Source organism: Moschus berezovskii, chromosome 2, assembly GCF_049115385.1.
Source record: "Moschus berezovskii isolate FMDL1 chromosome 2, NW_MosBer_1.0, whole genome shotgun sequence".
Lineage (NCBI taxonomy): Eukaryota > Metazoa > Chordata > Mammalia > Artiodactyla > Moschidae > Moschus > Moschus berezovskii.
The window spans coordinates 114,585,325-114,610,560 of record NC_142461.1 but is presented as its reverse complement, the minus strand read 5'-3'; the positions used below and the strand labels follow the sequence as shown (position 1 = coordinate 114,610,560).

Sequence of the window (25,236 nt, the reverse complement as noted above, 5' to 3'; positions counted from 1 at the left end):
AGAGGGTCTCTCAAAAGTAACCTTTGGGATGGCCCCGCGGAGCAGTTTGAGGGCGGGGAGAAGGAACCACAGGGGACCAGAAAAGGCAAGTTTTTGGATTGATAACCCCAGGCCCAGGGTCTGGAGGCAAGGAAATGTTTGTAACTAACTCCTCCATTCGCCGGCTAATCTTTTCATCGCAAAGCAGCTATGAAGGGGAAAGAACCGGAAGGACTGAGGGGCAGCTGGCCGGGCCAGCGCCCTCGGGGCCGGCCAATGTGGAACCCACAAGCGGGGCGGGAAAAGAGACCAAAAAAAAAAAATAGTAACAGCTAGGCTCGGGTTTTTCTTCCTGCGCGCGCGCGCGCGCGAGTGAAAAGTTCAGAGACTCAAAAATTAACCGCGAGGCACAGTGGTTTTAAGGGGTAAAAGCTTTCTATTCGGGCAGAGTCAAGGCGAGGGAAAGAGAAAAGTATGCATTTCTAAAACTTCCTAGTCTTCCAAATGAGGGCGTCCCCATTCCTTTCCAGACGCGTTTCCCGCGCTGGGAAACAGAGACTGGCTCCAGGATATATCTCTCCGAATGCGCACGGCCACTTCGGGGCTTCAGGTTTGTGTTCGCAACGGCTCCCAAGCCCTACCGCATTTTCCCTAGCCGGCGCTGCTAGGTGCGAGGTAGGTTACTCTGGGAGTTAGCCAGTTTCGTCTAAAAGTTCTCCAGCTGGATTTCAGCAATTTAAGAAAAAGGGCCCCGGGTCTCTTGCGACCTTCGTATTGCTCCTCAGGCCTCGTGGGGCAGTTTAGTCAGGATCTGCGCGCCCCTCGACGTGATGAGAACTGTGTGCTCGAATTGGGCAGACCTGAAACACACAAGACAAGCGATCAGCGAGCTCAAGCGCCGGCGGGGCAGGGATCAGCAGCTCGCCCGCGTCGTGGGACGAACCTCCCCTTCCAATACAATTTAAAAGCAACCGAGCAGAAAGCAAACACCTTTGATTGTCCAAGGAGACCACAGTCCATGAGTCCTCCAGCACTTTAAATTCAGGGGATCCCTCGGTTACAATTGGCTCTGTAAGAAGGAAAATATTTACTGCAGTGATCTAATCAAATTCTTGTCAAACATTGTTTCGACTGATTATTAAAAAAAAATACGGTTCTCCCGCCTCCCTCCCAGTGCTTCTCCCACGAGTTCATGTTGTCATCTCGCAAGCGCTGATAATTGATGTTGCTTACATAGTATGCTACAAACTAAACAGTAGGAAGAGGAAACGCTATGGCATTCAAAAATGTATGAAGTTGCCTACTTCGTAATTTTTTTAGAGAAAAAAGGGCATTTTAATCAAGACTTAATTAGGACCCTGTGGATAATAACCACCCAAACACCAGTCCCTCATAAATATCAGTCGGTTTTTTAAAATATTTGAATTTTTAAAACATGCTCAAAATGTTCATTAATCAGCAAATAACAATTTTCTTATTTCACTCTAATTGCTTCTCCATTAAGCCCCACAGTCAGAAATATGATGCCTTCGCGGCTTTAGGTGATTGGAATTTGGTGGTGACACCAATCACATGATCAGCCAGGAATGGGTCGACAGAGAGTATATGCCACTTGCTGACAGGGAGCAAGGGACATAATCACCTCTAGTTACTGGGTGTTAATTAAAGAAGAAAAAACCCCCACAAAAAAAGCAACACAAAAAACCAAACACCACATTATGTTGGTAACAGAATTAAAGGTTGGATGGCTGCTGTCTCCTAAATGTGTCGGTAAGTATCTGATTTAGGAAGATGGGGCTTGAGGATATTATTTAATCAGATTTACTATGCATCTGAATTATTTCATTACACTGATTGGCTTTATTAGTCCTTCACCGGACTGCCTGGCCTAGGCCAGCGACGCTGCGCCGCGCCAGGGATCCCCTGCTCTCTGAAGAGGAACTTAGCACTAACCTATGGTGAACGCCATACCCTCCTCCATGAGTAGATCGCTGTCATTCGCTGTAAGACAAAAATACGAGTGTGGGGCGTGGGGATGGGATATGGAGAGAACAGAGAGAAATGGGATTAGAAGGGTTAGGCTGCACCAAAAAAGTGGCCATTTTATTTTTCTTTTAGGAAGAGGTTGCTAGAATCTTGAGTGGTGGCTACCCAGGGGTTAAGCACAGGGCTTCTGGGCCCTCAGCCTCTGCATTTTCTGAGCTTGGGGTCAGGGCCCCTAGGAAGGGTGCACCAAGGCTGAGCAGCCCAGGTGCTTGAGACACTTTTTGGGCTCCCCTCTCCACTGTCCCCTTGCTCTGGCCACTTGCTCTGAGGTTTGCTGGCTTCCATCTCCCAACGGAAAGGGGAAGACATCTTGGGAACTGAGACAAAGGGAAGGCAGGTTGGTAGGAGGGAAGAACAAGGGTGACCTGAAATATTTCCAGGGCTTGGCACTGGGTGGGCACTCACCTGAGAGGCCCTTTCTGTACTCCAGCCTGGGCCTCTTACTGCTGCCTCAGGTGAAGTTCTTTGGCCTAAAGGAAGTTCTGACCTGCTGAGTGTCTAGGGATCTTTCATGGGGTAGATTCCAGCTAGTAATTCCTCTCTGGGGCTGTTCCCACCCCCAAGCACACAGGTCAAAGCCCCAGGATCAGCTTTCCTTTGGGGTTTGTCCAGGTATGCATGCCTCCTGGGGACACTCCACAGAACTGCTTCATGGTCTAACCCAAATCCCCGACCCCTTCTGGCCCACCCGTGCCTTCTCACTGTAGGGAGAACATCCAGGCAGTGAAAAACGGGAGACTCTGGCTATAATCTAGGAATCACTAAAGAGTACACGCTGCTAAATACATCAGCTGTCAACGCTGTGTAGGATGTAATGAAGTTTAACCACAACAGTCAGCAGTTAGAGAAGGGGGTAGAAAAAGAAAAACAGAAAACAGTCATATGTGCATGCTGCTGGGACATTGATGCAGTGGTGTTTTGTTTTCAGTAACTTTTCCTAGACAAATATCCCTTGTGCCTTCCAGCCATCACCCTTCAGGAGAAGACAAAAAGCAAAACAAAGCTTATTTGGGGATTGAAATGGCTGGGCTCTAATTCAGTAACATAGTAACATGCTGGTTAGGATTAAATAAGACCACTCCCCCCCCACCAGCCACACACACAAACCCTTACAGAGAAGGATGACAATGTGAATTCCAAGTTGCAGCAAGAGATTCAGGAACAAAACTGCTTTATCTTGATTCCTTTCAATAAGCAGCTCCCAAACTAACTCTCTTACCATGATGCCAAATTTCTGGATGTCCATGAAAGTAAGATCCTATCCCATGTCCCACAAAATGTGGACAGACTTGGAAACCATTCTGATGAGTTATCTGGCTTTAAAAGTGACCAAACAAAATACTGAATTAAATTGGATCATTTTAAGTGCATATATAGATAAGACAAAGTCCCTTCAAAGTATTCTCTGGAAAAGAAAAAAAAAAAATCAGTTCTATTTAGAGTCATATGGTAACAATTTGTTTTCATTATTCTGGAAAAATTTTATATTTTGTCACAGCTTGCAACAACTCCCTTTGGATACATGAAGAAAAAAGATATGTAGCTAACACAATAGTTTGCTTCAATTACTTTAGTACAGCATTCAAACGGAGGTCACTTTTTTAGATAATGAGTATGCATACACATATATACAGTGCAACATAACCAAGATGTATGTGCAGGTAATGCAGGTCATACAAACCTGCCTGATTTGTATGGAGTTTCACTAAAAGACTGTACAAATTATTACTGACTTGGGAACCAAACAAAAAAACCCTACAATCTGAAATGTGATTTCTATATTGCTTATTCTGGTCTATTTCAGAACATCAAACATTTTACAGACACATTTATACAAAAGGTCACATCTGCTTTGTCAATATTCTTAAAGCACTCCAAAACTTTGTGATTATTTGAGATTTCTACTCAAGACCTATACCATTAACCAAATTCATAAAATATGATTTTTAATTGCTATGATGCTTAAGAGAAGCTAGTTTTGTGATTCCTAATTCTTATTGCTACATTAGTTACTTCTACATGCAAATCTTTTGGATTCCATTTATTCCATACAAGTGAAATCTTAGAATCCAACCCGAAAATCTTCACCTACAAGGTTAAGAAGTTGTTTTTGAAATCAGGTGGACATGTTCATTTCTGGGAGCACCAGAAAGACAAAAATGTACATACCATGAACAAATTATATTTTCATGCGGATGAAGAGCAAAGTGGCTTAACCCTAACCATAATAATGGATTGGGATTTATAGGACTACTATTTAAATTCTTAACCAAACCAAAGTTCTTGGATCCCAAGCTAGTTTTCAGCAGCCCTTTGGTTTGGTTTACCACAAACTCAAAGGCATTTAGCCAGCATCTTTATGAGCACTCCTGTCAAAATACTTTTCTCTAGACATTTTTAACCTTCATCTTCAGATCTGTAAAATGTCTTCACTTAGGCCAGGATGTCACCATAAATATCAGCTGGGCATTCTCTCATTCAGATTTAATTTCTGTGTAACAGAAAAAGGTGAGTTATACATGTGTTGAGGAGAGAAACAGTAAGTGAATGCTTTTATCTCTTAATTTGTTCTTTATGGTTACACTTATTTCTGTGTGTCTTTTTACTCTGGACAGTAGGTATAACAACTTTTCCAAGTTGCTTCTATTTGTACCACACAATTCCTGAATAAAAACTCAGGATGGAGAGTAGATAGAGGCTGGAAGAGAGATTATTCAGTAAGATATGCTGATCTAGATTTTTTTTTTAAGTAAGAATAGATCTTGTCTACCCATCTACCCATTATGTTATCTATGTCCCAACAAACCTTAATAATTCTAAGAGGATTCACTATAAACTGTTCTTCTATTTTCTTTTCTTAAAAAAACAACAACTATTTTTAAGGCTCTGATTGGCAAGCGTCACAGTTACATTGTGAATGTGTGTTACAGTGGCAATCTTCATTTTAATTTCTGATGAGAGGATAGGAAGAAAGCCCACTATGAAAAAACACTTGGGGTCCCTCCCCCCTCATATCTCTCATTCCTCTTCATAAAAGAAGCTGTGCAATTACTAGGTGGCTAAAGATATCTGAGTGCATTCTACAACAGTTTACTGCCTGGATCCTGCTGAAACTTTTGGTTATAGAAGGATCATAGAATGTATGTGTCATGGATGCAAAGGTTAGAGGATTTCACAGCCGTGTGGAAAGAGGAAAAGATCAGGACAAATTTCCCTCAGTTCCTCGGTTGAGTACCTGTCCCAGTGGTTGATTCTCAGGAACTAAATAAAAATGCCTGTCAGCTTTTTAGGGTCTTTTCCTTTTGGATTGGTCGTTAGCTGTTTTAACACATACTTCCTGGGACTGAATGGAATAAATCTCATTAATGTTTCTAATTACTGATGAAAAGCATGCCCCTTCTACTATTCTACTGTGTACTGTTCTTCTATTTTGGAATATAAGGGAAGCCCAAGATTAATTTACATGATTCTAAGATTTAAATCTAACTTCGTGGAGACAACACAAGCGATTGGTAGGAGCAAATGTCTGCTCTAAAGTGAAATCAAGTACTAGAAACCCTAGTTGTAGCCCACGAAAGCAGAGCATGCAGGCTCCTCCTGACTAGTGTGTTGGGGAAAGTGGAAGTGTTGGGTGGGCAGGGGTGCCCACAAAGCATACGGTTGCTCCTTAACACCAGCCCTCATGGGTTGTGACCTATTTCTGAGCATGAAGGTCTTCTTGCCTTGGATATTACACAGATGAAATCTGCCTTCTTTTTGTTGAAATCTGCTAAAAAGAACTCTCCGAGTATGAGCTCTTCTGTTCTGATTTTTTCTAACTAAAAACTCTCTAAGACAGCAGCTCACTTATTTAAGTCTGAGCACATTTGGGATTTGAAGCCCTTCATATGGAATATTTGGGGAGGAGGAGAGAGATGTATAAAAGTAGTTTATGAACTTACTTGAAAATTATTCCGTGGTACAGTTCATGTTTCAGGGTGGTTTAGAGTTACAAGAGAAATCTCTCTTAAGGAACTTCGTCCTGTGACTGTTTTCTTAATTGAATCCCCTCTCATGAGACAGTTTTCCTCAATAAAAGTTTTGTCTAGATAGATTAAAATTCTTGATACATTTAAACTATATTTTAGGACTAAGGATACATTCCCCAAGAGGCAGAGGAGTACTATTTTTAAGTACACACTCTTCTAAAGGAATAAAAATGCACATGGAAATAGTTTTATTACTATTTCTACATGAATTCTGTCAACAGAACTGATTTCCAAATGGTCACATCTCTAAATTAAAGGATCTCAAATGGCACCTGATTTTCTAAGTCATGGAATTTTACTTTATCTTTTTCAGATTTTTATTTTAAGCAGTAGTCTTTGGATGCAGGAATGCACAAATTCAAGGATTCCCTCTAATTGAAAAGGAATGTTTAAGTACAATTAGTAATATTTTTGAAAGCCAACAACTGTTTTCCAAAAGAGGAGTACATTTTTTTTGTTTGTTTCAAACTGGATTACAAATTACTGTATTTTTCTTACAATAGTGCTGAACTTTTATTTGAGGTTTTCTGTTTCTGAAAAGCAGACATGATGGATTGAAATAAAAGATAATTTATTGCAATGCTTACTTTCATGTGCAGAGAGAAGCAGTGTAATTGTAATTTACAGTAGCTGTCAAGAAAAAATCCATCACAGATGACATTAAAATGACTTATTTTGCCTGAGCCACTTATTGTTTAAATGTGTATAATCTAATAGAAAGAGATTATTTTTAAAAATCTGCTTTATATTCTTCTAAATTAATATCAAAACATATATTTATGAATTAAACATTAAAAACCATTCACTGATACTTTCATCATGGCATTTACAAGGATAAGTTTAAATTATTTTTGATTGAACTGTCACATATTTGTGATGCATGAATCTACACATTCACAGTATCCTCATATGTACAGCTCATATCATCGAAGGATAATTACAAAAATACAGATTTAGAAATATTTTAACACAAATGGAGGTACAGTGAGCATAAAAATGCTGTAACCTAAAGACCACTAGACATCCCTCATAAAAAAGAAGGGCACAGAGAGAACTCTTTTAGCCAACACTTCTTCAGAGATATCATCCTATTCTTTAGGTTTCAGAGAATTTCAAAATTTCCTATAAAGATCACCAGGTTTTTGACATGATACTACTGAAAGAGGCTTGAATGTTCTTTCAATGGTGTATCAGTAGGGAGAGGCTATGCAAACGATGGTGACTATCTTAATCGAGGCTGAGTTGAAAGATGTTTGTAAACCTTTGGTCTACAATGATTCCAAGTACTTCTGGCTTAAAGGTGGAGACTGTTTATTTACTCCCTTGAGAGTTTGCCTGAATAAGAAAAGGCGAAATAACAGATGTCCAGAAACACTGCCTTAACACATCAGAACAAATATTTGTTAGACTCGGGGCCAGTTTCCTCCTCAGAGGCAGACACAAACCATCTAAATAATGAAATGCATTAGAGTAACGGGAAAAGTTCATTGTCTATGTTATTTTTCACATAGTTTTGTAAGTGCAGTTGTCGGGACTGATCTGGTTTTCAAAGGAGCTTGTACATGCAAATTCATTCTCTACGAAAACTGACCTTTGCATCCAGATAGCTAAAATTCAATGTCACTTTCAATTTTACTCTTCTTCTTCTTCTTCTTTTTTTTAATGTAGCTAGAATTAATGTAGTGAATATGTAATGAAATGCATTATCCTACATGGAGATTTATCAGATTTTCCGACTGAATGCTATGCTTTGCTAGTACTAGCTGGAGTTCACCTGCATGTTGGTGTGGCGTGTGGCTCTTTTTTGTAAAGAGTTAAGTCGCACACAAAAAAAGGGAACAAAGGTCAGCACCCAGCCGCCACTTGAATGTGAGATTTTTCTTTTTATTCCCCTTGATGTATACTAGGCTCTGTGTTATTAGTCTTAATGATGGAAAATTGTAGTGTTGATACAAATCTTTTTTTCAAAGTAGTAGGCGGGAGCTCCATTTGTTAGTAAGTTTTTTTGTGACTAAAAGCCACGGACAGTACATTTATGTAGCAGTAAAAGGCCTAGATGCTCTTTCCATAGCGGAGCTAATTATTCCTACTGTGACCTTACTGATCTAGCCTGTTCCTAGTACGTCTCATCTGCACGCCTGTTCCTCTGTGTAGATGGTGTCAGAGAATATGAAAAACCCTATAATGAAACCATTTTCATGATGGAGAAAGGCTACTGGAGTTGCACTTGCTACAAAGAGGCTCAATTATATGAGTAATTGTGATAATTTTCTACATTCATAGCCTTCAATGGGGAAAAAAGAATGAGAGCCACAAAGGAAAATTACTTTAACAAGAAAGTACAGAGAGTAAAAATGGAAGAAGAGACAAAAAAAGGGGGGAAAAAAACAGAAAAAAAAAGTTTAAAAAATAGATCTGGAGGGAGGAATAGCGAGACAGGGAGAACAACAGAAATGCTCAAAAGCCCATGTGCAGCTGTGTTGCACAATTAAATTGAATTTTTTTTTCTGCAGTTGATGAATGTGACTACTGCAAATGTGCCTCTGTAGTTAGCTATCATTTGTTGTTCCGTGACAGGAAAAGGATAATTACCTCTCAGAGAGAATCAAAGGCTGACATGCCCTTTAGACACAGCCATGAATGCAGAGCTCGATAGAATGCTTGAATAAGAATCTAGTGTTCTCTGCCCCCTTCTACTGAAGAATAAATTTTGTTAAAATGCAAGAGCACCACCAGTAAATTTGTTGAACCCTAGGTGTTCAAAAATATGAGGTACATCTATCGACTCATCCCATTTGCAAAAATAAAACTGCATTTTGAATTCATTTCTATTATATTCATGGACAGTAAGATAGTGAGATATGCATTAAATTTCTTTTCCCAGTAGGGGTCTGATTCAACATTTCCTATGAAAGAACAGAGAGACACTATCCTTTTTTCCCAGGCTAGTTAGCCTATAATTTAAAACTGTCAAAAACACAATTTTGTTCAAAGTCTTCAATAAAAGCTTCTCCGATATAACCCAAAGAGATTTTACTAAAGTTTGATTCAGACACTGTTACAATATTTTTAAAGCCATAAATACATTTAACTGATATTTTACTGCCTTTTTTCTTAAAGGATTCGAAGGCTTATGAAGAAAAAAGGCAGCATCTTTTCAAGGTGACTAAGCCTTCCATCCTTCAGACAAATGGGAAGTATTCAATGGTTCATATTAATGAGAGCAGTACTTTAAAAGGTACTGATGTAACCATCTTTAAGAAAATATGTTACTTTTAAATGAAAATACATATTCTGCACATCTACTTCAAAAGAGTTAGGGGTAAAAAAAGAGATCTAAAGTAGGTAACAGATTACAAAGAAAAGTCTTGAATTCAGAAAATACACATACTCTCAAAAAGCAAGGAGAGAAGGCTGTGTGGAAAGTAAACAGTGGTTTACAGAAAAAATGAACCAGACCAAAAAAAAAAAAAAGATCACCCTTTCAGGCTGTTTGCTAATCCACTAATTTGAAAGGTAAGCCTTGCTTGAGCTAATGCTTTTTATCTTTCTGTCACAGGAATAATTTCACTTCATGCCTTTATAAAATCTAGCTTTTCTCCTGTCTCCTATTCAAGATTTGAGATCCTTACCTTTTCTTAGCTACTCTTCCATGTTTGGTATGAGTTTGAATATAGGAACACTGCAGACCAAAACGTCAAGCTAAAACTAAAGCAGTCATAAAAATATTGCCTGCTGCTTCTATAAGTTTCTTTGTTGACCTGATAGAATTCACTTTTTTGAAACTGTTTTCTTTTTTTTTTAACTCAGGGAACAGCGCTGCACCCTGGCAGTTCACATACTGATATCAGACTGAAATGATGGTTCTGAATCATAAAACATGTCATCAACTTTACACCAAGCCACCAATAACCTTTGTACCATCTGCCATCCCTCCCTTTATTTGTCACTGTAAGGCTTACCTGATTGTGTTTCCAATGACAGAGAAGGGAGCCCCCGCTCTGCAAGCCGCAATTGCTTCATCTCTACACCTCCTGGCAACCTCCACTAACTTTTTACCACATTCATCCACATTGCCCACCAAAAATGTTTCAGAGGTGTCTCCATGGTAGCCATTGTAGTAAACCTAAACACAGGCAGAAATTTACAAATATGTCCTTGTTTAAAAATCTATTCTCCTACAGTCTACATTGCATTCCTTTATATATTTAGTAGATTCATGTGTTTCACCCTTCCAGAATTATTAAGTTCACCTACAAAAAAAGAAGAAATAACCTTACAGAAACATGAAAAAGACACACAATGATATTACAAAAGTTTAAATAAATACATGACTAGCATGGCTCTTTCAGCACTATGATTATCAATATTCTTTAACATTTTGAGTCCGCATTTTATTTCTGAGGCAAAATTATATATGCAAAAATAGTGACCAAAGACATTGACCCATGATTACTACAATAGGTTTGGAGAATTCAGAAGTATTTAACACAGTGAAAAGTTTCTTAAAGTGTCATAAAGATACTTATCTTTTATGTACCAGTCCAACACTTGGAAGTGATAGATAAAGGTAAGAAGAAATAAGATAGATGTGTCAGTGTTATAACAGACAGAAGAAGAATTCCGTTCCAAGAACTGAAGTGGCTCAATATCAGAATGAAATAAGTTATAGAAAAATCCTGGTTGAAAGTGAAATCTTAATCAAACGTTCCAGATAGCAGAATGTTAACAGAAAACACTATACATGGATTTTTAAAGAATCAGAATATAACAAAACATGTTTAAGAATAAAATTACAGAAAATAGCATTTTCTCTGTCTTCAGTGACTCAGAAGGCCCTGTAGGATCTTGAAAGACACCATATTCATTATAAAAATCAATAATTACCAAACACTGTAATAAATACAGAAGGCAGAGGAGACTGGTTGAATATTGATCCTTTGATATAGCATAGAATTTGCTATTTTGCATAAATTTGTCCTATGTAATTATTTTTCACATTTCTCTTTCTCATGAAGCAGAATGCAGAAACTGTAATAAAAAAGATGTTTATCTGAGCTTTCTGTTTTAATATGGAATTAATCTGTTTACTCGTCTTCATCAAAAATACTCTTGTATGCTCTGTAAGGGAGGCAGGAGAAGTCTTTATCTTCACTTTTCAAGTCAGGAAACGGAGGCACAGACAACTGACTTGTCTAAGGTTAGTGGCAGAAAAGAAGAGGCAGATCCAGGTCAATATGATGGATTCTTGGCTTCTAATCAAGTGTTTTTTCTACTATATCAAGTCACCTTGCAATACAACAGTGTTTTATATATTTATTCCCGTTTGTAACCCAAGAGAGTACAAATTTTTACTTTATACACAAGAATATAATATTTATTAATAAAGAGTAATTATTAAGACAAAATTGTAACCCTGAATGTTTCTATAGTTGCTATTTAAGTAAAAATGTATTTAAAAAATCATTATTTGCCTTTTCATATTACTTTTCACTAGTCTGAAAATGATTACTTGAAAGAGTCAATATATATGGAAATAATACTTTTGAAAGTCTGTGGCAGTTATCTATAATTACTGCTTTTATCCACAAACTATTCTTGCTTTATACTTCATTTATTTAATTCTTCATTTATTAATAATTTGATAACATTTAAAATGTTTATTGAGCAACTATTATAGGGTATCACATCATCTTTTTTTTTAAACATTCAACTTTCAAGGGGAAGTCTATTTTCTTGTGATATACTAGATGTAAACAATTATAAAATGTAATGAGTATTTTCTGATAAGTAATGAAGCCTTTCATTTAATAAAATATTCCATAAGAAATACAATTTAAGTTACTGACCTGTATGTTTCCTTGGTCCCTTCACATTTCTCTGTGCATATGCTTAGTTGCATCCAACTCTTAGCAACCCCATGGACTGTAGCCCACCAGGCTCCTCTGTCCATGGAATTTCCCAGGCAAGAATACTGGAGTGGGTTGTCATTCCCTTCTCCAGGGGATGTTCCTGACCCAGGGATCAAACCCACATCTCTTGTGTCTCCTGCATTGGCAGGCAGATTCTTTACCACTGTGCCATGTGAAAAGTCCTCACATTTCGAGACACTCGAAAACATTTCACTTTGATCATTTGAATGTTAAAAATGAAATTGTTTACTGAAAGTCTTCAGGAAATTTAGGAAAAGCAGAGACTATTCTCTTTGGGCACAATGGAAACAGGCAGGAAGGGCATGCTGATTTCATTGAAAGCAGGTCGCAGAGTCGGACATGACTGAGCGACTGAACTGAACTGAACTGAGGTGAGATAACAAATAGATAGTCTCTAAGTCAGGCATAATCTAAAAGAAAAATACATAATGAAAAATACTTTATTTTATGTATACTTCATGAACTATCCCCTTCTACATATTCTGAGCTGGAGAGAGAGCAACAATATATGTGGAGCAAATGTTCAAGTATTCTAAGTAGGACAAAATGACAGAGAGAGTATCCACCACAAAAGAATTTTTGACTATGTACTAAGACAAACTGCTATGAAGAGAAAAGGTTGAATTAATTTAAACAACTAAAAATCAGACTGAACTAAACTACTGGATGCCAACCTCTACCATATTCCCACTCCCGTCCAAGTTTCATGACCTGGATATGAAATCACTGTTATTAAGAATATTTTCACACTAATAGAGAAAATACTCATTGAATGCTGTCTGTCTCAACTAATTCTCAGCAGATGTTTCCTTTATATTTATTTATTTAAAATGTACTTATTAATCATCAGATGTATAGAATTTATTTACAATCCCCATTATCCTAAGGTACCATTACATAATTTTTTAGTAAAATGAACTGCCAAAGCACAAATAACCTAAGTCTGAGAACTGTGAAAGGCTAAGAAAATTAGAAAAGGTTAGAGCTTGTACAGTTTGAAGTTCCTGTGTTAAATTACCTGGGGCTATTATTTGAAAGAAAGGCTGTTAACCATTTGGTGAAAACTTAAGTTCAAGAGAGAAAAGCACTCTGCGTGTACGCTTCGAGTTCAAGGCTGTCTATACCAGAAATGGAACACAACGTTACCTTCAGGGATTTTAATAAATGTAAGGAACACTGCTAGCAAAAGAGTTTCTGTCCAAATAGACTGACACACACAGGCCAATGTAGCCCCTAATGACAGAGTAAGATAATGACAGGCCCCACTCAAAATCAGCAGGAAGAGGAAGATCAATCTTGGCAGAGTGAAGGAAAAATGCTGGCTTTCTTCGCCTTAGCTCATCTCATATATATCTAGCTTCAGCAGCTGCCCAGTGCTGTAGGGCTCTGCATTAACTACACAGTGGATCAATAACAATTACACCTTCTCAAAAACATGACACATAGCAGGATTGGGTTGACATTTCACTTAGGCCAACATTGATCTCAGTGCATCTGATTCCAGCCCTAAATTCAAGTCAGGCCTGGGTTTACTTGGAATAAACACAGCGTTAAAGACAAAAAAGGAAACCAGCTGCTTGCGTCTGGGTCTAGAAGTAAACAGCACTTCCATCGGCGCAGTTCACGTTTTCAATCCACTCTTCTTCCTGTTGCTACCAGCAATTCTGAAGTTGATCAAAGACTGTTTTTTATATGATTTACTCACCGTGACATCAATGTTGATAATATCTCCATCCTGAAGAGGTCGACTGAAATATAAACAGAAAAAAAAATGGTGATAGATCCCAATAAAAGGAATATAAAAATAAATACCTAATGACTACTCTCAGAAGCCCAATGAGTAGTGATGACAATTCAGAGTGGAGAAGGATTGAGTGGAATAACTGTATCTAATCTTTAATTTATATTAGTCATATCATTTTTACTAGAAATACATAATACGAACATGTATCATCACTGTTTAAAAATCTACTTATTCTCAACAAAATATACTTATTACCTTAATTTTGAAAAGAGCCAAAACAACAGTAGATGGTTAAAAATTTGAGATGGTAAAAGAAATATTTAATGTACAACCACTTTTTCAGATTACATATTGCTTTAAGAAACATTAAATGGTGGTATTATCTTCATTTAGAAACAAAATACTTCAAAATTGTTGCTTTACCATAATCGGTTTCAAAAGTTTGCAGGCAGGTTTCAATTAAACTCTAGTGTCTTTCAACATACATTATAGATCTTAGTTTCATGTTTCAGCTTCCAAAGGAACAATATGTTATTAAGCAGTGAATACCTGTCAGGAATACCATGACAAAGCACGTTGTTTACAGAGGTACAAACAGATTTTGGAAAACCTCCATAGCCCAGAGGTGAGGGGTAGGCGTCATGACTGATTATTTCCTGATGAACAAGAGCATCTATCTCTTCAGTTGTCATGTCAACCTGAAATGTTAAACAAAGAAATTGTGAAGCGACAGTTGGAGATATCTCCTATATTTATTGACTATGCCTATAGCTACAGCCCTTCCAGATGAGGTTGTACAAATTTACTGTGATAAACGTGATACAACATTTTAATTAATTATGATTAACACCAAAATCCTAAACTGTGCCTTTCTGACAACTGTTTGGGTATATGGTGGTGTTATGGAGCAGGAAATGGCCATTTTAAACTCTAAGATCCTTTCAATTATTTGTGAATCATTAAATGACAGGATTCCTTTTTAGCCTGGAGATTTAAAAAACACGTTCTGAGCCAATTCCTTCCTCTTCCTCAATGGTTAGTGGCCTCGGCTGATCAAAGCATATAAATTCTCAAAAGGATCTTCAGTTGAGGTGACAAAGCTTGAAAAGTAGGTCAACCCATACCTTTTTATCCCAGCAAAACATTACATGGGTTTTGCAGTGATGGCATGGAGATTACAGATCATCATCTGAAAAAATTAGTTTGATATATTTTGTAGAGATTCTGGTTCACTAATCTTGATTTCTTTCCTACCAAAACAAATCAGTGTGTTTTTAAAAATAGTTTTCCCTCACTAGAAGATATCTAATTGCTCCCAAACTAAAAGAAAACTAAAATCAAGTTTTGTGGGCACATAAAGGCTGTCTCCATAAACTCATATATCATAAGTAAAAGTTTAAAACAAGATCTTTTATTGAAAATTAACTTTCCTTCAACTGCTTTCTTTATGTTATTTTGTATTCACATTATGGATAGTTGTGTTGCTATAACAAGTCTGTCACACAGATGTTACACTAAGTGTTTCATATTTGAGTCCCATTTCCTAAATGCTGCCCACCTTTTGGAAACTATGGGCTGGTATTTTCTTTTATGATCCTTACATAGCAGGATTCAGATTCAGTTTCAGATTATTCTGAAAGACCTAAGTCTTACAGTGAGATAGTTGCATACAATTACATGGCTGAATTACCTACAGCTTGGTGTGTCTGGTCTGATCTTTCTTTGCAGAACCAATGCAAGAAAATAGGAGACAAAGTATGAAGCAAAGCAACTCTTCAGGCACAAGAAATAATGTGGGGAATAAAAGCAGAAATTACAGGTAGAAATAAGAGGGCAAAAGTCAAAGCTATCTGTCATGGAGCAACGTGGACAGGCTGACGGAGCCCAAGCTATCTTCAGAATTCTGCTACTTAACATTGACTTTGGATTTTAAATTATCTTTTGAATAAACAGAAAATATACAATTCCTGTCCCCTATCCCAAGGTTTTACTTAATTTTTAACAAATTAGATGTGTACAAAAGAAGAGTTAAAGGAACAGGGGGAAGCAGGGAAGGTTTGCTGCCCTTTATGCAAGTCTTGCGAGGCTTTGTGAGACGCCACCTTTAAACTCTTCCCGGCCAAGAGGAGGACATGTCGGGCCAGCTGACAAGCCTGGTGAAGCCCTTGAATCTGATCTTCATTCTTAACTTCTATGCTGTCTCCCCAGTCGGGTACAATTCCTGTCGTCACATAGTCTGGCTTCTTTATGTGCTTGAGGAAAAAGGATTGAAAACGAAGATCAGAACCCAGCGCATGACAATGGGATCATTTTTTCCGCACACAGCCTCCTGCTTCATGGAGCTCTGCCCTTCCTGCCGGAGCACCGACCTCCAAAGCCAGCACAACAGACCCTCCAGGCTGCCCCCAGTTCCTTCCCCTGCCCTTTTGAACTTAACGTGGCCTGTTAGTGCTGCCTCTGGATGGTCTGTTAACCTTACTGGTGCTTTGAGTCACACTGGACTGAAGGAGACTTCTGGTCGAAAGAAACAGTTGTTTTCTTTTCTTCCTCCTCCAACCCTGTTAGAATTGCTATTGATGACAAATAGCACCCAGCTCCCCAACCGCCAAATGGTTAATTAAGAGTGCTTTCATCTCCTCGACACAAAGATAAAATTTATGCAAAGGGTAGCCCACAACACCCTCTCCCAATGAATGTATGTAAAAGGCAGACCCTCAAGTTCATGGATGCCTATCAAATACACACTTCCCCTACATGTTGCAACTGTACCCAAACTAGAGGACAAAACAAAACAGCTCTTTTGCCTTTTCCTTTCTTTTCCCCCAAGTACATAAAAAATACTTTGAACACTTTCATAATTTGTCAAAAACAAACTCCTCCCTCCTCTGAAACTCAAAATGTTCCACTCTAACAACCCTTGGAGAACCTTCTCCCCACTAACTTAAATCCATGGGCAGTATTCAGCAAATAAATACTGTCTCTCACACAGAGCTCCTTTCAGACCCAGGTTTTGCACAGCTCTTTACCAACTATTTATGGCAACTGCTACATGAGTTTTGTTGAATATCACCCAGTAAGGCTACACAGACTTTGGGGACAGGAAGCTGAGGGAGATAACACCATTCAATGAACATCACCGCAACTCTGGAAGGGCTAAGGTTAGGGCTCCGTGCTTTGTGAACTGCATCACACAGGATTTAAGGACCTTCACTTATTCCTGTGTTCAGATGGGCCTTTCTGACACAGGTAACACCACTGCTTGGGCTGCCACCGCCAAGCGTGGAGTGGGCGTCTTCCCTCCTACGGCTTGGGTGCCAGTGCCCACAAAGCACTCCCGGCTCCACAGCCCCGCCTCCTCCCGGCTTTGCGAGCTGGCCAGGTTACAACCACAGGCAGAAGGGCAGAGTGTCACTGACACTCTAAAACAATACATTTACCTCTCTGGAGACTTCTTTTTTTGTTTTCTACTAAGGAAATACCAGAAACATACCCTGGGCTCTAGTGGCCTGTCTTGTCAGCCCTTGTCACAAAAATGGGCCACTCACCTTCAGGGAGTATGATATACTTAATGTGGATTTACTACCCCACAAAAAAAGTCATAGAAAGAGGGAAAGCAGGTGATTTTCGTGGCAAATCTTTATTTCTTTCCGCTATTCTCACTCTTCCTAAATGATCCCCACACCTCCTTTACATTGCATTTGGAAAAATGGATAGATTGTCTTTCACAGAACTATACTCTCTGAAAAAAATCAAGAATGCTTTGAGACAAGATGTTTTATTTAATTTACTCTAAAGGACAATTGAAAGACAGCATTAATAATAACACAGAAAATGTAACAGCAAGCTTTATGAAAAAAACGCCTAGTGTATTTGCTTCAAGGAATCTTTCTTAAATGATTCCAACTGTTGTCAAAAAAAATTTTTTTAAGTTAAGAAACTACATACATAGAATCTTATCTTCATGGTAGAAATTTAATATGGAAAATTTCATGATAGAAATTTAAATTCTAAAGAATTAAGCAGTTAGAAGCTCAGTGCCTTATTTTAAAAAGTGAAAGAACTGCAGGATGTTAACACTTCCCAAATCACAGTTTTATATCACAGACCAAGTTTAAAAATTATAATTCAGATGGCTCAGAAATCAAAGGTGCAAAAACACTCCATCGCTTCTGCAGTTAACCTTTATTTTGGCTGGAAAAAGCAACAGATAACAGGCAATGCAGTACCTTAGGGACTGGATGAGCTGAAGAAACTGCAGCCGGCAAAACTATACTGTGGGAAATCTCTCTTTGTCTCCGGAAAAAGAAATTTCTTCTTTGTTGACTGCTTGACTGCTTGTGTAAGTAGATATGATTGAGTGGTGACAAGAAAATCCTATGACAACCTGGGAGCCCAAATAGACATATGTTAAGTTAAAAAAAAAAAAAAACCTACTTAGTGCTACATTTTCAGTTGTTGCGTCATTGTCTATTAAATCATTATAATAATCTTTTATTGGTTCAAAAAAGAAAAAGCTCCTAACAGAAAGGAAAGCAGTGATATTCTGAGTTCTACTACAATAGTAGTACAGCATATTTATTAGCTAATGCTATGTTTACTTAAATGTTTGACAATGGAAAACTCTATCCTAGTGGGAAATAAACATATAGAAACATCTGCTAAACACCAGGTTTATAAAAAGAGCAATTTGTGCTGTGGTACCTTAAACACAGCCATGTCCAGGATGACCCTAGATTCAGGGCACTGTTTGGGTGGCTTTATATTCTTTAAGGTCGTTTTCCTTTCACGAATCCTGGACAAATTGCCAGCTGCACTTTTTTGCCCTTGATAGGATTACTACTCTGTGTTAAGTTCATGTGCAGCGAGGCATTATACTGAAATTCATTGTAATGAATGCTCAAGTCAGATAAAGACAAAATAGTACAAATGTAGGGTGCAACCCTGAAAGAAAATGAATGTAGGCTCCAAAAGTACCCACAATAGGAATTTAGAAATATCTAGCAAAATTTTAAATGCACATATCCTTTGACTCATCAGCTCATCTCCTAGGACTTTACTGTATGCAGTGATGGAAGTGTGACGATGAACTGCAGCACTGTTTGTGGTAGAAAAAAATGAGCAATAATCCAAATGTCCATCCATAGGGAATTGGTTAAATATATTATGGTAAATCTACACAACAGAAGACAGAAAAGCAGAGAGGTATTAAAGAGAAAAAGCTAACTCTGCATATTGATATGGGAAGAGGTCATAATATATTGCTAGGAAATGCTGAGAAGTACGTATGAAAAACTCATTAAGGTAAAAAGAGCTTATGCATTTATATAAGTTTGTATATGCCTATACAATTTCTGAAGATTGATATTCATCAATAGTGGTTATTTCTGGGGCATCTGATTGGGGCTGGGGTGGGAAGAAAGACTTCCTGATTCATTCTATTTTCTCTAAACCAATAGACTTTTAGGAACATTCACTTGCATTATTTTTATAATTAAAACAGTAGTTTAAATCTCCCTTACATGCCATAATTGTATGTCAGGGGCTGGCAAACTACAACCCAAAGGGCAAATCCAGCCTGCTTCCTGTTTTCATAGAGCCAACAACTTGAAAATGATTTTTATGTTTATGAATGGTTGAAAAAAATAAGAAAAATCCCATTTTATAACATGAAATTATGCAAAATTCAAACTTCAGTGCCCATAAACCCATAAATAAAGATTTATTGGAACACAGTTATACTCATTCACTTATAATTAGTCATGACTGCTTTTGCACGACAGTAGCAGAGATGAATAGCTGTGACAGAGAACATGTGGTTCACAAAGCCTAACATATTTACTACCTGCCCCTTAGAGAAGAAGTTTGTCAACTCCTGATCTAGAGAACTGGTTCTCAAAATGTGATACCCAGACCAACATCTGAGTATCACATGAGGAAAAGATGCAAATTCTTGGGCCCCTCCTCAAATTACTGACCCAAACTGTGGGATGAATTCAGCAATCTGTGTTTAACAAACCGTCACCTGGGTGATTCTCATGCACACTAAAGTTTCAGAATTACTGGCCTAGAGTAATGGAAGCACAAATTGCAGGTGACTAGGAGATCAGTCCTGGGTGTTCACTGGAAGGACTGATGCTGAAGCTGAAACTCCAATACTTTGGCCACCTCATGCAAAAAGTTGACTCATTGGAAAAGACCCCGATGCTGGGAGGGATTGGGGGCAGGAAGAGAAGGGGATGACAGAGGATGAGATGGCTGGATGGCATCACTGACTCGATGGACATGAGTTTGGGTAAATTCTGGGAGTTGGTGATGGACAGGGAGGCCTGGCATGCTGCGATTCATGGGGTCGCAAAGAGTCGGACACTATTGAGCGACTGAACTGAACTGACTGGCCCCAAAACTCAAGATCTCTAAGTGAATTGGAAAAAGGCACAGATGCAAACAGACTCCAATGGTCACTGATTCAGTATCATAGTGGAAAGTTAGTCACTCAGTGATGTCTCACTCTTTTGTGACCCCTTGAACTGCAGCCCACCAGGCTCCTCTGTCCATGGAATTCTCTAGGGAAGATTACTGGAGTGGGTAGCCATTTCTTTCTCCAGGGGATCTTCCCCACCCAGGGACTGAACCCAGGTCTCCTGTATTGTATTCTTTACCATCTGAGTCACCAGGGAAGCCTATCAGTGTCATAAGTTTCACTCAATTATGTTCTTCCAGAAAGCTGAATATTGTTGAATAAAACTTACAGAGCTGTTTCAGGTATTATATTTTAAACAATTCCAATACCAGAAAAAATACTGCCAGGAATATCACCTTTGTTTGATAGAGGCAGATACACATTCCCTAAAGTTTGTAAAGTACAACATTTCCCTAAAGACACCACCACCATCCCCAGGGGGATTAACTGGTCTAAGAGAGGGCAGGGTAGTTTCCTAGTAAAAGCAGACAGCTAGAAATCAGAAGCCTGGACTTTTGTCCCCGCTCTCCTACTTCTCAGCTGTGTAGGCCTAAGCAAGAATCTTGTTTTCAGTCTCAAGTGAGAATTAATTGGAATAAAGTATGCGAAAGTGCCTTACTTTTAGTAGATGCTCAAAAAACAGTAGTTCCTTCAAGAATACTTAAAAAGCAAAATGAGAAAGAAACTATGGGCTTCACTATAGCTTCGAGTACTAAGAACTTAATGGTTGTTGTTCAGTTGCAAAGTGGTGTCTGAGACGACTGTTTGCGACCCCATAAACCATAGCATGCCAGGCTTCCCTGGCCTTCACTATTCCCAGGGTTTGCTCAAATTCATATCCATCGAGTCAGCGATGCCATCCAACCATCTCACCCTCTACCACCCTCATATCCTTCTGCCCTCAATCATTCCCAGTATGGGGGTCCCCTCCAATGCTCTTCACATCAGGCGGCCAAAGTATTGGAGCTTCAGCTTCACTATCAGTCCTTCCAAAGAATATTCAGGGTTGATTTCCTTTAGGATGGACTGGTTTGATCTCTTTGCTGTTCAAGGGCCTCTCAAGAGTCTTCTCCAACACCACAGTTCAAAAGCATCAATTCTTCAGTGCTCAGCTTTCCTTATGGTCCAACTCTTACATCCATACATGACCACTGGAAAAACCATAGCTTTGACTAGACGGACCTTTGTTGGCAAAGTGATGTCTCTGCTTTTTAATATGCCATCTAGGTTTGTCATAGCTTTTTCACTGAGAACTTATTATTTATCAATTACTGCACTAGGCCCTTTACATAGGTTAGCTCATTAACCTTCATGAGAACCGTGTAAGTTTGACCTGTTATCACTGCGTTCCACAGTTGAAGACGCAGAGGTACACAAAGGTAAATAACTCCCCTCAGAGTGCAAAGCTGAGGGGACCTAGGTCAATTTGCCTTCATGAAGTATATTCCTCTTCCACGCATAAGAAACATGAGCTAACAACACACAAGGAAACACTCTGAAAATGTAAAAGTCATCCGAAAACTATTAAAAGTTACTATTTTTTTTTTTCCATAAGTGATGGGTTGACCTAATCCATCCTCTTTCTCAAGCCAAACTCCCTTTGCTGACCAGATACATGCTGCAGGGAGGTGACTGACAGAGGCTTGGCTGGACAGTCTGTGAACTGTCGTTGTTGTTCAATTGCTCAATCATGTCTGACTCTTGTGACCCCATGGACTGCAGCACGCCAGGCTTCCCTGTCCTTCGCCATCTTCCAGAACTTACTCAAACTCATGTCCATCAAGTCGGTGGTGCCATCCAACCATCTCATCCTCTGTCATCCGCTTCTCCTCCTGCCTTCAATCTATCCCAGCATCAGGGTCTTTTCCAGTGAGTCAGCTCTTCCCATCAGGTGGCCAAAGTATTGCAGCTTCAGCTTCAGCATCAGTCTTTCTAATGAATATTCAGGGTTGATTTCCTTTAGAATGGACTGGTTGGATCTCCTTGCAGTCCAAGGGACTCTCAAGAGTCTTCTCCAACACCACAGTTCAAAAGCATCAGTTCTTCAGCACTCAGCCTTCTTTATGGTCCAACTCTCACATCCATACATGACTACTAAAAAAACCCGTAATTTGACTATACTGATCTTTGTCAGCAAAGTAATGTCTCTGCTTCTTAATATGCTGTCTAGGTTGGTCATAGCTTTTCTTCCAAGGAGCAAGCTTAATTTCATGGCTGCAGTCACCATCTGCAGTGATTCTGGAGCCCAAGTAAACAAAGTCTGTCACTGTTTCCATTGTTTCCCCATCTATTTACCATGAAGTAATGGGACCAGATGCCATGATCTTTGTTTTTTGAATGTTGAGCTTTAAGCCATCTTTTTCACTCTCCTCTTTCACTTTCATCAAGAGGCTCTTTAGTCTGTGGATACAGAATGGAAAATCTGGATCCCAGCTATTACCAAGGAAAGGCTCAGGTGGGATCAACCCATGATTCTGGGCTCCCTAACTGCATCCCTGCTGCTACTGCTGATGCTAAGTCACTTGATTCGGACATGACTGATGGCACGACTGTGTAACCCCACAGACGGCAGCCCACCAGGCTCCCCCATCCCTGGGATTCTCCAGGCAAGAACACTGGAGTGGGTTGCCATTTCCTTCTCCAATGCATAAAAGTGAAAAGTGAAAGTGAGGTCGCTCAGTCGTGTCCGACTCTTCGCGACCCCATGGACTGCAGCCTACCAGGCTCCTCCACCCATGGGATTTTCCAGGCAAGAGTACTGGAGTGGGTTGCCATTGCCTTCTCCAACTGCATCTCTAGGTAGGACCAAAGTCAGGCTCCCAAATGTTTCCCTTCTGAGAAAAGCATGTATTATGACTATTAATGATGGTAAGACTAACAAAAATAGTAAGAGTGACAGTGGTTAACACTTCATAGCCAGTTTCTGAAATCAAGCAGAGTTCTGGGTGTTCCACACACATTAGCTCTTGCCAATGTTGTTAGGGAGGGGACAGCTGTTGATGTCACTACTTTATGGGTGAGGAACCAAGATACACCTCTGGTGGCCCCAGCTAGAGTCCTGGAAGTCCCAGTCCAGGGCTGAGTCTGCTGCTCCAAGCTGCCTTTCAACAGTGTGCACAGGCTCTAGTAGCTGGCATGCTTGGCTAGAAAGTGTGTTTTTTCAGGGATTCAATTTCAAATAATTTTTTTTAATCATGAAAAAAGTAAACCACATTGAGACCAGCCAACATTCAGAAAGAATGTATTTTTCATGAAAAGTCTTAGAATTGATCTAACTGGGAGGCATTGCAGTAGTGAGAATAATATGAGCTTTGAAGTCAGACAGATCTTGAGTTACCAAAACTTCTAAGCCCCACTTTCTTCACCACTAAATGGGAACAGTAGTGCTTTCCTCACCACAAGGCTGTTGTGAGAATTGGCAGAAATAACATTATCCTCAAACCATTTTTAAAAAGTAGGCGCTCTATGGGGAAATTCCCTGGTGATCTAGTAGTTAGAATTCTAGGCTTTCACTGCTGTGGCCTGGGTTCAACCCCTGGTGGGGGAACTGAGATCCTACAAGCCATATAGTGTGGCCAAAAAAAAAAGAAACGAGACGCTCCATAAATGTTTATGTCTCTTTCTTTCCCCTCTCAACACTCAACATGTTTACCTTGGGCCTCAAAATGTGTTTATTCTTTTATTTGACAATTACTTACTGAGCTCCTCCTGGGCTTCACTGGTCGCTCAGTTGGTAAAGAATCCGCCTATAGTGCGGGAGACCTGGCTTCCATTCCTGGGTTGGGAAGATCCTCTGAAGAAGGGAAAGGCTTCCCACTCCAGTATTCTGGTCTGGAGAATTCCATGGACTGTATGGGGGTCGCAAGGAGACATGACTAAGCAACTTTCACTACGGAGCTCCTCCTATATGCCATGCTTTAGACATGAGGTAAACCAAGTGACAGAGTCCCTCTCTGGGTGCTCACATTCCGTGGTGACACACAGGCAAGAAGCAAGCCAACAAATACATTCAATTATATCAGATGGTGATATTCTTGATGAAAAATCGGCCCAAGTGACACACCATGGGAGCTAGAGATTCTGCTCCTGGACCTGCCAGGAACTGTGTGACCCTGAGCAGTAACCACAGTGGATACTGGCTGAGAGCATCCTCGTGCCAAGCTCTGCGCTGAGCACTTCACAGACACTACCCACTGCTACAGAAGACTTGAGCTTCCCAGATAGCTCATCGTAAAGAATCTGCCTGCCAATGCAGGAGATGTCAGAGACGCAGTTTGACCTCTGGGTGGACAAGATCCCCTGGAGAAAGAAATGGCAACCCACTCCAGTACTCTTGCTTGGGAAACCCCATGGATAGAGGAGCCTGGCGGGCTACAGTCCATGTGGTCGCAAAAAGGCGAACATGACTGAGCATGGAGCACGCATGCGCAGAAGACATTAAAGGGCGGGAGCTGAGCTTCACAATCTTTGAGGTCTCTTTCAGCTCTGACAGCTGTGCCTTCATTCAGCGGCTTCTGACTTCTGTCATGCCACAACCCAGGCCGTGGGATGATGTGGAATCTGATCAATTTTATGACTCATGAAGGTTTTATTCAATGCATCGGATAACACGAAAGAGAGAGCACCTTTATCAGTATTATCAAGTTCAAGTAGACAGTCATTACAGGGGGAAACTTTCTTATGTCCTTAAACTCAAGGCATTAAGTCATCAGGCCTCATATCTGAATGAGGTTTTTGATACATTCATTTCTAAAATGAACAGCATTGCCAACATACCTGTTCTGCTAAATAATGAGCTCACTGCCAAAAAAGAGGCAGGCAACCCCCCTACACCCACACAAATGACTTAAACATTGGGAATATAGCCTGAACATATCCAATCTGTTGACAAGTATGGTTTAGCAAAGTACTCGGCAAACTCTACCTTCATATTTTTTATTGGAAGCAAAATCTTTTCTTTCAATCTGATAAAGGATACCCTATAAATGTTGTCACAAAGTAACAGGATAATAAGGTACCATACTGTGTTTATTCCACCAACTATTC

General features: G+C 39.5%; 1 protein-coding gene across 2 annotated transcripts in view; it reads right to left on the bottom strand.

Annotated features, from left to right (window-relative positions):
• Positions 1 to 381: 381 nt before the first annotated feature.
• METAP1D (methionyl aminopeptidase type 1D, mitochondrial) overlaps positions 382 to 25,236 on the bottom strand; it is a 72,974-nt gene continuing 48,119 nt past the window's right edge. Inside the window, exons 2-10 of one of the 2 annotated variants that reach the window (XM_055397776.2) lie at positions 17,957 to 18,114; positions 15,833 to 15,982; positions 14,280 to 14,428; positions 13,692 to 13,734; positions 10,016 to 10,179; positions 3,245 to 3,342; positions 1,933 to 1,980; positions 970 to 1,048; positions 382 to 839 (exon numbers count right to left, since the gene is read on the bottom strand). In XM_055397776.2, coding sequence (XP_055253751.2) covers positions 761 to 839; positions 970 to 1,048; positions 1,933 to 1,980; positions 3,245 to 3,342; positions 10,016 to 10,179; positions 13,692 to 13,734; positions 14,280 to 14,428; positions 15,833 to 15,982; positions 17,957 to 18,114 — 968 coding nt within the window. In that variant the 3' untranslated portion in view covers positions 382 to 760. The remainder of the gene's footprint in view (positions 840 to 969; positions 1,049 to 1,932; positions 1,981 to 3,244; positions 3,343 to 10,015; positions 10,180 to 13,691; positions 13,735 to 14,279; positions 14,429 to 15,832; positions 15,983 to 17,956; positions 18,115 to 25,236) is intronic. The other variant, XM_088830106.1, reaches the window with a different exon arrangement.